The sequence below is a fragment of the Erpetoichthys calabaricus genome, chromosome 1, assembly GCF_900747795.2.
Source record: "Erpetoichthys calabaricus chromosome 1, fErpCal1.3, whole genome shotgun sequence".
NCBI classification, from domain to species: Eukaryota; Metazoa; Chordata; class Cladistia; order Polypteriformes; family Polypteridae; genus Erpetoichthys; species Erpetoichthys calabaricus.
Window position 1 is genome coordinate 353884440 of NC_041394.2, and position 16064 is coordinate 353900503.

The following is a 16064-nucleotide window of genomic DNA, read 5'->3' on the forward strand; positions in this document are numbered from 1 at the left end:
AACCTTCTGGGAAAAACCTGGGGGTCAGTGGCAGAATTTGCACTCCAGCCACCATAAAAAATCCTCCCAGTGTTCCATTACATCTGAACTGGTGTGGTGCTGAGGGGTCACCCGTTGTGTGGCTGCCCTCGGGTCCTGGGATTCCTGAGTTGGTTTGTCATGTGGTGGGTGCGGCAATGCGCTGTATCAGCGTCTGCTCTTAACCTTTCATCCTTGGTTATTTATAAACACAATCCTGTGACCCTACTTAGATAAACATTCATCAACAGACTCCATAACACAATGCTGGCACCCCATAAACACCATATGTTTAGTCCAAGTAGTGAATACTGCTGACCACCAACTGTGGGAGATGGTCATGTTCGAAACTATTGGACCTTCACTCCACTCCAACATTTGTTTTATGTACGATAATTTAATATGAAGAGTAGCTGTCTGCGTGCAATTCAGCTATTAAACATGGCATAAACCGTAAATGAGAGGGTGTTGTAAATTTAAATTCAAATGTCGATTTGATGGAATTCAATCCTATTCTTTCCACAGAGAGAGAAGCTATCATTTTCTGTAATCTCTAGATGGATGTGAAAGAGGAGATGTGTGAAGCTGACATGAACATCATAAAGATAGAGATCACAAATATTAAGGAGGACCAGTGTGAATGGGAGCCTGCCCACCCTAACCAATGTAATCTCCACATTATGGAAGAGGACTGTAAACTGGATTCGGTGGACATTAAAGAAGAGGTTGAAGAGAAGTTTATCAGCATTGAGACACACAAACATAAAAGTGTGGAGAGTGTCCAGGAAATCGACCTTCATTACCGGTGTCAAGATGGAGCAGCGATGGGGTTGGTATCTCCTCAGAGCACACACTGCTCATCTTCGGGGCTTTCTATCCATGTGAAGTCTGAATCATTACAGTCTGACACAAGGAGGAGCGAGGAAATATCATCATCTGTTAGAACTCTCGAAGATCAGCCACCATCTACAAGTACGCCTGGAGAGAGTAAGTATCAAATATGTGTAGGTTTGAGGATTGGGGTTATGGGCCTGAAAGTGAGTGGTCTTGTTTTTTTTTTATGAGAATCTAAGAAATGTGGCTAAAAGGTTGAGTGTTCAAGGTGCCTTCACCTTAATTATTGCAGCTCTTCTTTTAGTATAGTTGTAAATTTGTGTAAGTGCTCTGAGCCTATCTTTGGTGTACAAAAGAATAGTTGGAGGAAAAAGACTGTACCGTTTGTGGATTTCCGCATTAATTCCTCCAAACATTGCGGTCTGATCTTCAGCAAAGTCACAGTAACAGACCATCACTATCCAGTAGCACACAAACAACTGAACTTCTTCTTGTCAGTTCTGAACACATTGCTTAAACATTGACAGTCTGCTGTCTGACTCCCTGTCTTTATTAACTGGTTGACCTTCCTTTAGCTAAACGTTTCCTGTTGCTGCTGATCAGCCTTGAATTTTAGCTCATTCCTCTTTTCCACACTTTTTCAATTCCTTGATATCTTTGGGATTGCTTGGATGATCAGCTGCCTTCAGGTTAGAGCACAGAATCTCTATTTTTGTTGAGCTCTGGGCTCTGATTGGCCATTCCAGAATACCAGTGTCCTTCTCTTTTAATCCTTCTTGTTGTTTATTTCTTCCTTTGTTTTGACTGTTTGTTTGTCTTGTTGGATCATTCTAGTACTCTACCCTGACATTCATCTGCCAGATTTCTTTATAGCTTGTTGTATTCCCTTGATGACAGTCACAGGTGGCACAGTGGTAGTGCAGCTGCTTTGCAGTAAGGAGATTGTGGGTTCGCTTCCCGGGTCCTCCCTGTGTGGAGAGCGATTTGAGTATTGAGAAAAGCGGTATAGAAATGTAAAGAATTACTATTATTATGACAAAGCACAACATGGTGCTCCCTCTACTGTGAGGTTTTGGTATTGGTGTGGGTAACACTTTTTGTTTTTTAGAAACCCCCCAAACATGATGCTGCTGTGTTTCTGCCAAAGTTAAGCTTTTGTCTCCTGAATTCATTTCTTCACTGAGTGTCATTCAATGTGGAGCAACAAGGTGGCCTATTGAAAGCATGGCACTTGAATGGTGTTTGCTTTGCTTTCCTCTGTGTTGTTTTTTTTCATTAACACCATTCTTTTTTTTCCCCTTTGTGAAGTTTTAGAGATTTGCTGTTCCCCTCATGGTCCTCTTTCACCTCCGCACCAAGACCTTTGCAGAACGCCCACTCCAGTACTGAATTTCCTCCGTTTGTAGACGGCTTATCATCTGTGGACTGATGAACACTCCACCTATGTGTTACAAAACACTGTCTTCGGTCAGTGTCCGCCATTAGTTCATAGCTGAATGGCGCTCAAGGTACCCCAAAACCCAGATAAAGTAGACAGTCTCTTGAAAGTAAAGTCAGCAATGTTTATTGCAAAATAAAATGATATACCAGATAAAGGACAAAATCCACAACAACAAAAATTAAAAAGAAAATATATATAACAATCCAGCAGAACAAAAACAGTCGTATCCAACAAACAGGACGAATTCAATAAATTACTGAAAAAATGTGTGTATAGTACGTCTAGGCAAGGGCCTATATATTGGGAGAAGGATGCTAAGGATAGAGCTGCCAGGCAAGAGGAACAGAGGAAGGCCTAAGAGAAGGTTTATGGATGTGGTGAGAGAGGACATGCAGGTGATGGGTGTAACAGAACAAGATGTAGAGGATGTAGAAGATATGGAAAAAGGTGATCCGCTGTGGCGACCCCTAACGGGAGCAGCCGAAAGATGTCGACTTATAGGCAAGGGCTAATAAAATGTTTGTAGTCCAAAGCTGCCAAAATAAAATAAAACTGTAGAAAGAACAACTGTTCCAATGGCTCTGTAGCAGCCAAAACCTTTCTCTCCCCAAGTGCTGAAATTCTCCCCGAAATCTAGGAAGCTTACTGGTTTAAAAAGGTTGGAGAAACACCATTAAGACAACCTTGAGCATGGGGGGAAAAATGATCCTTTGTAATACGCAGAATAGCGCCCCCTATCCTCCCCACTCACCCCTCACTAATGGCACTGAGGCCGTCTTAAGTATTTCCTACACGGTTGCTTAAAGGCAATGGCCTTCTACCATTCAGATAGAGGGGGAGAGACACTGCCTTATCCTTCCTTTATTCCTACATATACAGTATACCATCTTACATACATCTCGCACATCCCCAGGGATTACATCTAAATTCTTTAAATGACAATAAGACATAATATACATGAATGAATGGAGTAAAACTATTACCATACCCATACTGCAATTGCTTTCCCCCTTTCCCGTTTCATTACTCCTGAATTTTGCAAAATCAGCTGCGTGCCGGCTTTTAGCAGCATGAAGGGGGTGTGCACAGCCACACGCGCACAAAATGAAAACTGCCCGTCAACTGACCACTAACACGGCTAGTCCGCTTAAAAAGAGGACTCCACCAATCCGGTAAGTGAAGGCATTATCTTAAAAACAAAAATCATATTTATCGGAATGATGTGCCAACATTAAGTGTCTTAGGGGGAATCTTCACTTTACGAACCTTTCTGCACTACACCTGTCAACTCTTTACCATACTTCATTTTGTTAAATAGCGGCTGCTGCTAGTTCTTCCGGCTCCCCTCACCGACAAAAGACCCAGTGATGGTTCTACTACCGTCACACCATGCAAAATTCTTTGGTCTCCTTTTCAGATATTTCATTGTCCATGTGAATGGGAAGAGCTGACTGTCAGTTCCCAAATCACCTCCAGTCTAATCTCATTGGTTATTAATCCTTAGAAAGTCTGGGCAGTGACTGTTTCACCAATTTGTTCAACATTGACACCCCGGTTATTTGTGTGTAAGTGTGACCTAATTGAAGTGTTGTCATCAGGAGTTCATGCAGCATTGTAAAATTGTCACAAAAGGTTTCTTGCAACTGTAATTGTATGCAGATTCTATTAAAAATACATTTATTAGCTCATGTGGTTTATAGTGATGGCTGCTTTCTTGCAATTTCTGATAGAATAGGTGTCTGTGGAGCCCAATGCTGGGCAACAGCAAATGTCCAACATGTCCATGAATGAAATCTTGCTTTAATCATGTCATATAATCCATGTATCAAGTCATGCACTCATATATCAATTTGGCAAAATATTGTTAAACTAGCCATGTGCGCGTGTTAAAGTTGTCTGTGAAGGGCTCCCTGTTTAAACGCGGCTGCCAGTCGTGAACTGGGCCCTTCGTCGCACAGCATTATGATTTTTTATAAGGGAAACAAAATTACAAAAGAAAACCCTTGGACATTGATTCAATAGGAACGGCCTACTTGGAATCACTGTCCGAATAGTAATTATGTGGTGGTGTAGGAGCATTTCTGCTTCTCTCCGTTCACAGTCCATCTCGTTTTCACGATGCTATCATTTCACGATCTCTTCTCAACCTTTCTCCAATCTCGCAGGTTGCTTTGTGGCAATCCAAAGAGTAAGGCAATATACACGGAGCAATGGTTATAAAAGGGGGACACAGGTATCCAGGCTCTTTAAAGCATAAATAGGGATCACTTCACTGACATGTGAGCAAGCCAGGGTACATCTGTGAGACGCGCAGCACTCGCCGGCTACAATGTAACAATAATAATTTCCGGAACGTGCTGTTACGTCGTCATTCATTTTACCCACTCTTTCTTTCATTCATATGTTACATAGGCACGTAGGCAATCTCATTATCTAACCAGGCCTCAGGAGCTAACCAGTGTAACACTGTCCATCACCCCTTTCGTTATTCCGGCACATTGTTGACATCCGTGAGTAACAACAACGTACTAAACTGGATGGTGGTCTACGCATGTGTGGAATTCGCGGAAAAACAAAGATCAAGATCCAAATGAAGATTATATATAAAGATTACTTAATTTAAAGCACAACAATTTGTTTAGTTTGAATGTCTGTGTTTTGAGGTGTGACTGGAGTACTACAGTCTTCAGTAGTATAAGCCTGGAGGAGATTCTTAATGCAATCCCTATGTTTTAGCTGTCTCTCTACTGCCATCTAGTGCTTCTTCTTCTAATTCATTCGCGGGCAAACAAAGATCAAGATCCAAATGAAGATAGCTCTGTAAAGTCAGAGCTGTGACTGTACAAGAAGCACATTCAAACGGTCCTGTTGTCTAAGGGATGGATGGGCTCCCGTGTCTCTGAAGCTGTCTGGTGGAAAACAAGGTTCATGTTGAATTGGTGATAATGCAGTAGCATAGTGCCAGCTCCAATGCCTTCTGATTCAAGTACAGTAAATTGTGTGAGTTTAATGGAAGTACGTAGGACTCGATCTGAAGTCTGATGCCTTTTGCTGGTCTCCTATTCCTGTTTTAGAATCTGCCCCTTTTCATCTGGATTTGAGTTTCATGTGTGAACAAATTTCAGCCAATTCCCGAGATACCTGAATCTATAATTTCCTGGGTCAAATGTGTCGTGACCTTGTGCTTTGTTTGGCTAAAGTCTTTTTTCCCGTATTTTTTTGTTGCTGCCTTTTTTTTTTTTGTTCTTCACCTTCAGCTGGTGAAAAGGACTCCTTATTGCTCTCCGTGGGAGTAGCTGTGCTGCAGCCGCCCATAGGAAGGCTGCTCGCATCATGAAGGGGATGGGGGAAAGTCCTCAGGAGCCCCATCCCCGGAAGAGTCGAAACCATTGGAGAACCAATGGGGTCAGGTCTGTTGGGGATCGGAACTGGTGTGGTGCTAAGGCGTCGCCCGCTGCACGGCAGCACTCAGGTCCCAATTTGAGGCGGCCCATATAGGTGGGCGCATGGAACGTCTTGTCTCTCTGGCAAGACGATCATCTTCCTCTGCTGTCGGAAGAGCTGCGTAAACTCTGCATTTCAGTGGCAGCACTCTCTGAGGTGCGCAGACCGGGGACTGGACAGATCTCTGTAGGTGGATACACCTTTTATTGGTCTGGTTGGTCTGATGGTTGTCATACTCGGGGAGTAGCTGTTGCTGTAACGGATTAGCTTCTTTCGATGGTGTCCGATGTCACTCATTTCAACAAGTGTATTATGGGACTCAGATTGCGGCATTCCCTGGGTGCCTTGTCTGTTGTCTCAGTGTATGCAGTGAGTGATGTCTCGGCGAGGGAGACATTTTATTCGCAGCTTCGCTCGATGGTTGATGGGTACCCACGAGGTGACATTCCTCTGGTTATGGGTGACTTCAATGCAGCCACTGGCACTGACAGGGCTAGCTATGAGGATTGTCTTGGTCCCCATGGGTCTGGTGACCGTAGTGAAAGTGGCTCCATGCTCCTTGACTTTGCAAGAGGTCAGAGGCTGCGAATTGCTGGATCCTGGTTCCAGTGCCCTGAACTGCATCGTTGGACTTGGTACTCCAATACTGGTGGTATGGAGAAGGAGATTGATCACTTCCTCATGGACAGACGCTGGAGGCTCTTGCAAAACTGCAGGGTCTACAGAAGTGCCCAGTTAGTGAATTCTGACCAGAGACTTGTTGTTGCTACTCTTAGGATCCCGCTTAGGTCCAGTGGGTTACCACCTACTAGGAAAATGAGCCTGCACTTCACCAGACTCCAAAACCAGGCAGTTTCTAATGAGTTTGCACGCAGTTTGTGTGAGGAACTTTCAGATTTGGGTACGACTGCAGATCCTAATGTGATGTGGGAGACCTTCCATGACAAGACCCTGAAGGTTGCTGAGGGTTGTGTTGGTGTTACCGGTGTTCCCAGAAGGAGGTGTTTCATCTTGTAGTGCACCCTGGATATCATCGAGAGGAGTTGCAGCACATGGCTCAATGGCAACTCTGGTCTGTACCGGGAACTGAGGATGGCGGCTGCGAGGGCTCTGAGGGTAGATAAAGAGTCGCTTGTTAGAGGAATCTGTGAGCAAGTGACACACCATCTGTGGTCTAGCGACCCACGTCCTGCTTACAGAGGAATCGAAGCATTACGCACATCTGAATCTGTTCCTCGGAGAGTCTCAGTCAGGGCAGCTGATGGAACGGTCCTTACAGATGACACTGCAGTTTTGACCCGCTGGGCTGGCTACTTTGAACAGTTGTTCAAAGCTGATCCTCCGGCTAGGATGTTTGATATCTCTGGGTCCACGGCTGTGAACCACCCAATCTCACTAAGATTGCACAGATGGTGAACCAGCTGAGGGTAGGAAAGGCTGCAGGGATCTGTGGCATCCGGGGTGAACTTCTCCACGCTGGTGGTAAGGCTGTCGTCCTGGCATTGCAAGAAATCTTTGCTTCCATTTGGGAGACTGGCATCATCCCAAATGACTGGAAAACGGGACTTGTCATCCCTATCCGGAAAAGGAAGGGTGATCGCCTGGATTGCAGCAACTACAGGGGGATACCACTGCTCTCGGTGCTGGGTAAGGTCTTTGCTAGGGTCGTCCTCAATAGGATCCGTGATCACTTACTCACCTACCAGCGACCGGAGCAGTCTGGTTTTATGCCTAAGAAGTCCACCATCGACCACATCCTAGCACTGAGGGTTCTCATGGACCGCAAACGAGAATATCGGCAGAGTTTCTTTGCAGCCTTTGTCAATTTTCGCAAAGCATTCGACTCGCAGGATCCCCTCGAGGTTGCTGGATATCATGGCCGGCCTGTATACTGGTACTGTGAGTGCTGTGCAGAGTGGAGGCAAGACCTCTGCGTTTTTCCCTGTTGATTCTGGGGTTCGTCAGGGGTGTGTTCTGCTCCTACTCTGTTCAATGATTGTAAGGACTGGGTGTTGGGCAAGGTCGTGGGGTCCAGTGGCTGTGGGGCATCTGTTGGTGAAGAAAGATTCACGGATCTTGACTTTGTTGATGATGCTGTGATCTTCGCGGAGTCAATGGAGGCTCTGGTCAGGACGCTCAAGAGACTCAGCGAGGAGTCTGAGTGTCTGGGCTTGCGAGTGTCCTGATAAAAACCAAAGAACCAAGGCCTTTAATGACCTCTTGGGCACGGCCATCAGCAGTGTGTCTGTCTGCAGAGAGAATGTTGACCTTGTTGAGAGGTTTACTTACCTTGGCAGTGACATTCATGTCTCTGGTGACTTTTCCTGTGAAGTCAGTAGATGGATTGGGAGAGCATGGGGGGGGGGGGGGGGGTTATATGAGGTCGCTGGAAAGGGGTGTGTGGTGCTCCTGATATCTATGCAAAAGGACGAAGGTCCAAGTCTTTAGAGTCATGGTGCGAGACATGGACTCTATCCAGTGACCTGAGATGAAGGCTGGACTCCTTTGGTATTGTGTCTCTCCGGAAAATCCTTGGGTACCGTTGGTTTGACTTTGTGTTGCTCATGGAGTCCCAAATGAGGCACATTACTTGCATTGTGAGGGAGCGTCAGTTACGGCACTATGGCCGTGTGGTGTGTTTCTCCAAGGGTGATCTGGCTTGTAAGATCCTCATTGTTAGGGACCTGAGTAGCTGGACCAGGCCAAGGGGTCGCCCATGTAACACCTGGCTGCGGCAGATAGAGGGTCATTTCCGGAGGAAAGGACTGGACCGCGTGTCTGCATGGGGCGGGTTGCCAACCGGGATCCCGAGCTGTTTCGATGTGTGGTGGGTGTGGCAACACACTATACCAGTGCATGCTCCCCAACTTGACTTGACTTGACCTTCAGCTGCAATCACCAACTTTTTGTGACCCCCACCACCTCTCTCTCTCTCTCTCTCTCTCTCATGGCTGTTACCATTTTGTTTAATCTTATATGCCTAATGCCAGCATGCCACGTGATCTGTTGCTTCATTGCACTGTATAGAAGATGTCCAGCATGCAGCCTTGGGATATTTCTGGAGAGATCTTTAGTTGCAGTTCTTTGGTTAGGACTGCTGATTCTTCTTACTTTCGTTCACATCTTTTGCTCCGTATTTTTTTGACGTTTCATTTTGATTTATTATATGTATGTTTGGACCTCCCAGTTTTCTGAACTTTGTCTGTATTTTGACTAAGATTTGTCATGCATTTTGCCCATTTTTTCTTCTGCTTATAAAAGTCTCATCTCCATTTTGTGTACACCTTGACTTTGTAGGTTTTTCATTAACAATATGAGTGATTTGCTGTCTATGAGTGTGGTGGGCATAAAGTGAGCAAAGCTTTGGACTGAAATATCCCTTGTGTTTAATGGATGAATCCTAAAAGTTGAAATGCTTCAGATACTAATGCTTCACTGTTCCCTTGAAGAAGACTTGTAATCTGAAAATTGTTCCAGGGCTGCTCTGCTCTGACTCCCAAACACTTTACATACTGTCCTTTTCAATTGTAAAAGCAAAAGGTCAAACATGGAGACAAGAAACGCAGTTTACAGCGTTCCATGCAATGCATGCCCAGCGGATATCGGTGGGACAAATATCTAAAAGACTCATAACACATATACAGGAACATTGCAATGCTGTCAGAAGGAAAGACCCACAGTCACTGATTTACACACATACAAATTACACTGGACACACATTTAACTGGGACACTGGGAAAGTAAATCTCAGGGCCAGCATTAAGTGCCAGAGAGCTGGCTGAACCGTGGCTCTCTAATGAAGATGCCGTTAACAGATACTTGGAGTTGAACCCAGCATATGCAGGCTTAAAAAGAAGAACAACCAAATAGTAAATAAAGACTTTATGAGCAACACCTTCCAAACCCCACCTTATTAATCCACTCCCCCCTGACAACCCCCCAGCCCCACCCTTCACCAGCTACATATTGCCTTTGATTCCTGAGTGTCTATTCTTTTTCCTCTGATGAGGACACCTGGCAGGTTGTAGAAAGTGTAGGAATTAAAAACTTTTAAGATATGTGACTCATTTTCTCCCTTTGTGGATCTCTAGCTACAAATATGTAAACTTAACTCTGTGTGTGTGTGTGTGTATACAGTGCATCCAGAAAGTATTCACAGCACATCACTTTTTCCACCTTTTGTTATGTTACAGCCTTATTCCAAAATGGTTTAAATTCATTTTTTCCTCAGAATTCTACACACAACACCCCGTAATGACAACATGAAAAAAGTTTACTTGAGGTTTTTGCAAATCTATTAAAAATAAAAAACTAAGAAATCCCATGTCCATAAGTATTCACAGCCTTTGCTCAATACTTTGCTGATGCACCTTTGGCAGCAATTCCAGCCTCAAGTCTTGTTGAATATGATGCCACAAGCTTGGCACACCTATCCTTGGCCAGTTTCACCCATTCCTCTTTGCAGCACCTCTCAAGCTCCATCAGGTTGGATGGGAAGCGTTGGTGCACAGCCATTTTAAGATCTCTCCAGAGATGTTCAATCGGATTCAAGTCTGTGCTCTGGCTGGGCCACTCAAGGACATTCACAGAGTTGTCCTGAAGCCACTCCTTTGATATCTTGGCTGTGTGCTTAGGGTCGTTGTCCTGCTGAAAGATGAACCGTCGCCCCAGTCTGAGGTCAAGAGCGCTCTGGAGCAGGTTTTCATCCAGGATGTCTCTGTACATTGCTGCAGTCATCTTTCCCTTTATCCTGACTAGTCTCCCAGGTCCTGCCGCTAAAAAACATCCCCACAGCATGATGCTGCCGCCACCATGCTTCACTGTAGGGATGGTGCCAGGTTTCCTCCAAACGTGACGCCTGGCATTCACACCAGACAGTTCAATCTTTGTCTCATCAGACCAGAGAATTTTCTTTCGCATGGTCTGAGAGTCCTTCAGGTGCCTTTTGGCAAACTCCAGGTGGGCTGCCATGTGCCTTTTACTAAGGTGTGGCTTCCGTCTGGCCACTCTACCATACAGGCCTGATTGGTGGATTGCTGCAGAGATGGTTGTCCTTCTGGAAGGTTCTCCTCTCTCCACAGAGGACCTCTGGAGCTCTGACAGAGTGACCATCGGGTTCTTGGTCACCTCCCTGACTAAGGCCGTTCTCCCTTGATCGCTCAGTTTAGATGGCCGGCCAGCTCTAGGAAGAGTCCTGGTGGTTTCGAATTTCTTCCACTTACAGATGATGGAGGCCACTGTGCTCATTGGGACCTTCAAAGCAGCTGAAATCTTTCTGTAACCTTCCCCAGATTTGTGTCTCGAGACAATCCTGTCTTGCAGGTCTACAGACAATTCCTTTGACTTCATGCTTGGTTTGTGCTCTGACATGAACTGTCAACTGTGGGACCTTACTTAGACAGGTGTATGCCTTTCCAAATCATGTCCAATCAACTGAATTTACCACAGGTGGACTCCAAGGAAGCTGCAGAAACATCTCAAGGATGATCAGGGGAAACAGGATGCACCTGAGCTCAATTTTGAGCTTCATGGCAAAGGCTGTGAATACTTATGTACATGTGCTTTATCAATTTTTTTATTTTTAATAAATTTGCAAAAACCTCAAGTAAACTTTTTTCACGTTGTCATTATGGGGTGTTGTGTGTAGAATTCTGAGGAAAAAAATGAATTTAATCCATTTTGGAATAAGGCTGTAACATAACAAAATGTGGAAAAAGTGACGTGCTGTGAATACTTCCAGATGCACTGTATATATGTATATATACACACTTGGTTAAATCACAATAAAACAGCACATTTTAGTTTGAATCCCATAAATAAAACATGACAGTACTCCTCTATTAACATTCTACTGGAAGGTCTAATTGATTCCAGTGTGTCAGAAAGCTGATTTCATCCACCAATCCCCTTTATAGCAGACTCAAATAACTGCACTGATTCTGTGTTTTGTCACAGACCACAGCAGCTCCTCTAGGTCTCTGCATTGAAAGTCACTTTGTTCATTTCTCTGTTGATTAAATAAGCCATTTTGATATCCAATATCAGAGTAATACTCTTCTCAGGTGGGTTTATTACAAGTGATTTACTATTTCACTTACATGGCCAGAGATTGCCCTCAAGTGGTGAGTAGTTGAATGTATTTTTATGTGCTTAACTTAAATACTTGGTGGAATTTGGAAAAACCTTTTAAAAGCATAAGCAATCATAAGACTTACTTATGATTGCTTATGCTTTGCTACCAACCATTTAAGTTGTAACATAATGTGAATAATAGGAAGGCAATTTGAAAATAAACTTTTCTCTTTCCTTTTAAACTTCATTCAGGAGACAAACTTCACTGCTGTCCTGAATGTGGCAAGCAATTTTCTGACAGGAGTAATCTGCGGAAACATTTAAGAATTCACACAGGAGAGAAGCCATATTGTTGTTCAGAATGTGGGAGACAATTCACACGGATCAACAGTCTTCGTAGACACAGAAAAATCCACACGGGAGAGAAGCCGTATTGTTGTAATGAATGTGGCAAACAATTTGTTGACAAGAGTACACTTCAGAAACACACTAGAACCCACACTGGAGAGAAGCCATATTGCTGTTTGGAATGTGGCAAACAATTTGCTGACAAGAGTAGTCTTCAGAAACACACTGCAATCCACACTTCAGAGAAGCCATATTGCTGTTTGGAATGTGGCAAACGATTCTCACGAACCAACGGTCTTAAGTGCCACATAAGAACTCACACTGGAGAGAAACCATTTTGCTGCTCAGTATGTGACAAACAATTCTTTGACAGGAGGTATCTTCAGAGCCACATCAAAGTTCACACAGGAGAGAAGCCATATTGCTGTTCTGAATGTGGGAAACAATTTGCAACGGTCAGCAATCTACACAAACATAGAAAAATTCACACTGGCGAGAAACCACATTGCTGTTCTGAATGTGGGAGACGGTTTTCACGACGAAGTACTCTATTGAGCCACAAAGAAATCCATACAGGAAAGAAGCAATTTTCATGTTCTCAATGTGGAAAACAGTTCCTGCGAATTGCCAGTCTACATAGACATACAAAAATTCATACGGGAGTGAAGCCATTTTCCTGTTCTGAATGTGGGAGACAGTTTTCACAAAGAGGCAGTCTAGTGAGCCACGAAAAAATTCACACAGGGGAAAGTCTGCATTGCTGTTCTCAGTGTGGCAAACAGTTTTTGCATATGTGTAGTCTTAAGAGACACACCAGAGTTCACCTTTAGAGAAATAGCTTCACATGGTAAAGAAATTCTCACAAGACATCCAAATGACCTTTGGGCTGGATATGTGCACCGAGGCAACGGTCATTAACTGAAAAATCAGAAATAATTAAATCAATCGGGATGAGGAAGGTATCATCAGAAATCTAAAACTCGGGAGAAACAAATATTTGTGAGTAAATGAAGGTGCAGAAATATAACCGTAAGGGTTTAAAGCAGAAAAATCAACAAAGAGTACATCCGTCAAACAATGATGATTCTCGGAACTTGTAGCATACAATAAAATCCTGGTGATGAACCAGCTTGCCATTCCCATCTTATCTTAATGGTTTTGGCATCCCTGACTGGACAACATAAACTGGACATGAAAACGTGAGAACTTCTCCATGCATACCAGTCAATATACAAGAATCAAAACATCCCTAGAATGTACATTTCTAGATCTGAAGGAGACACACGGGGCTTATCGAAATGGATGACTTATGCAGGGCTACAATCGTTGGACTTCAGACATTCCTTCACTACTCAACATACCGGCACATTCAGAAGGTACTTTATCATAATGCAATGCAAACCAACCCAAGTCAACATCACTTTTAAGTCTTGACCAAACATTCAGAAGAAATAAAGGCTTGACAGAGACTCCCACAACTTGGCTGGATATCAAAAACAAGAAAAGGACTGAGCAGCAGAAGAGGAAGAGTACTTGGAAAGACCACAAATATAACAGAAAATATCAGACGTCCTGCTCCAGCCCCGTGTCGGCCTTAATAGGACCTGAAATTCAGTGTGGAATTGCTTGGATTTTACAGAGTTAGTAATTCCCGCTAAATCTTATTTTTAATGCGCCTCCCCCCCCCCCCACGTGTTTATTTGGTAAGCACTCTTTCTTACATCTTGCAAGAATAGGAATCATTTGTTTAATCATTATTTTGTAATAACAATGTGAAGTTTGTTACTTAGGAATTTATTTTTTCAATGTGTACATTGTGTTAAGGTCGTACAGTCCCCTCCACAAGTATTGGAAAAGCAAGGCCAGTAATGCATTTGTCTTTGCTGTGCACTGAAGGCATTGGTGTGTGACATCAAATGACGAAGATGAGAAGAGAGCTTTCATTCCCAAGTATTTCCATCTCGATATGTTAAACCACATAGAGCTGAGCACCTTTTGTATCAAACCATCCAGTTTCTCAAGTGAGCACAAGTATTGGAACAAAATGTTTTAAAGTAAATGAAAGTTAAAAGTTCTTCATATCTGGTCGCATATCTCTTGCGTGTAATAACTGCATCGAGCCTACGACTCCACAGACTGCACTGGGTCTCTTGTTTCTTCACTGGTGATGCCTTTCCAGGGTTTAACCACAGCGTCTTTTAGTTGTTGTTTGTTTTGAGGGGTTTCTTCCTTCAGTCTTCTCTTCAGGAGGTGAAATGGCATGTTCAGTTGTGTTACGATCTGCTGATTGAATTGGCCAGCCCAAAACCTTCCATTTTTTTCCCCCTGATGAAGTCCTTTGTTGAGGTGCCAGTGTGTCTTACTGCATAATAAAGTTCCTCCCGATTAGTTTGGATGCAGTTCTCTGTAAATCGACAGATGATGTGTTTCTTTAGGCTACTGAGTTCACCGTCATGAGTTACATCATCAGTAAAAATAATTGAGTCTGTTCCAGAAGCAGCCATGCAAGCCCAAGCCATGACATAACCTTCACCGTGCTTCACAGATAAGCTTATAGGTTTAGGATCAGGAGCAGATCCCTTCTTTCTACATACCTTGACCTTTCTATCATTTTGGTAGAAGTTCATCTTTGTCCCACTGGTGCATTAAACACTGTGGCTCATTACTGTGCTTTTTTTTTTTGCAAATTTCAATTTGACTTCCTGATTTTTTTTTTTTTTTTCTGCTGATGACTTGTTTGTTTCTTGCAGTGTGGCCTCCATATTGTTGTTTTCTACATCTCTTACAAACAGTGGACTGTGACGTTTCCAACCCTGCTCTTTAGAGGTTCTTCATGATGTTGTTTTTGTGTTTTTCTTGACTGTTCTCACCATTTGTCTGTCATCAGTTGTTGTTTTCCTTGGATGACCACTTCAATTCCTGTTGCTCAGTACACCAGTGGTTTCCTCCTTCTTTTTCAGGACATTCCAAGTTGTGGTACTGGTCCAATGCCCGATGTTTTTGAAATACCTCTCATGCACCCACCCCCCCTTTTCTGAGCTTTAGAATGACATGCTTGACAGCTCTCAGATCTTCATACTGGTGTATCCTTCTTACCTCCTTACAAATGCTGTCTTCACAGGTGAAAGCCAAAGCTTAAACTGAGAGTCGATATCCAGGGCTACTTCACGATTAAACAATCCATCTTATGTGACACACTTGAGTTAACAAGAAATACTTGTCACTTGTCATGGTATAAAACTGTGTGGTTTGACACAAAATGTCGTTTAACATATGGAGATGTAAATACCAGGGAGAATAAAAGCTGAAACTCTGCTCTCTCTTCTCATCTTCATCTTTTGATCTCACACTCAAATGTGTTCAGTGCACAGAAAAAAACCAAATTCATTGGCCGTGCTGTTCCCATAGTTGTGGAGGGGACTAACTGTGTGCATAGGATGTCACCTTCCTCTTGGCATTGCCCTTCACTGGAATATACAGCTGCGGAGTCCTGTAGTCAGCGTTTCATAAGAGTTGCACAAGTGTGCAGCGGGAGTCAAGGACTTGGGACGTGTGGTGCCCTTTCTTTAATCTACACTTTATACGAGATTCAACTACACCTTGTTAAACTGAAGACTAAAAACTGAAGTATATTTTTACATGTCAGTAATACAGAAATTCAGGAAAATGACTTGGATTGTGTAAAGAATTTGTGTGCAAGCTTGTTCTTCTTACTTTCTTGTATATGAAGTATTGGGAAATTATTGGAATTCTCCAAAAATTCCATTTTGAGATTTTGAGGAATCTCAACGTTTTAGACTCCCTTGAGTCTGAAAATATCATTTTTTGAATTATGTCTGTGTGTGTGTCTGTTAACACGATAACTTGAGTACGCTTTTACTTTGGGCAACCAAATTTTGCATACAAG

At 43.4% G+C, this 16064-nt stretch overlaps 1 protein-coding gene across 2 annotated transcripts in view; it reads left to right on the plus strand.

Moving 5' to 3' along the window:
• The first annotated feature begins 520 nt into the window (after positions 1-520).
• Positions 521-16064, plus strand: part of LOC114668867 (gastrula zinc finger protein XlCGF57.1-like) — a 148070-nt gene continuing 132526 nt past the window's right edge. The window contains exons 1-2 of one of the 2 annotated variants that reach the window (XR_007934780.1): positions 521-1005; positions 12062-13533. Coding sequence is in view for 1 of the 2 variants with exons in the window: in XM_028824864.2 (XP_028680697.1) it covers positions 576-1005; positions 12062-12987 (1356 nt within the window). In the remaining variant the exon portion in view is untranslated. Of the gene's footprint in view, positions 1006-12061; positions 13752-16064 lie in introns of those variants that run through there. The other variant, XM_028824864.2, reaches the window with a different exon arrangement.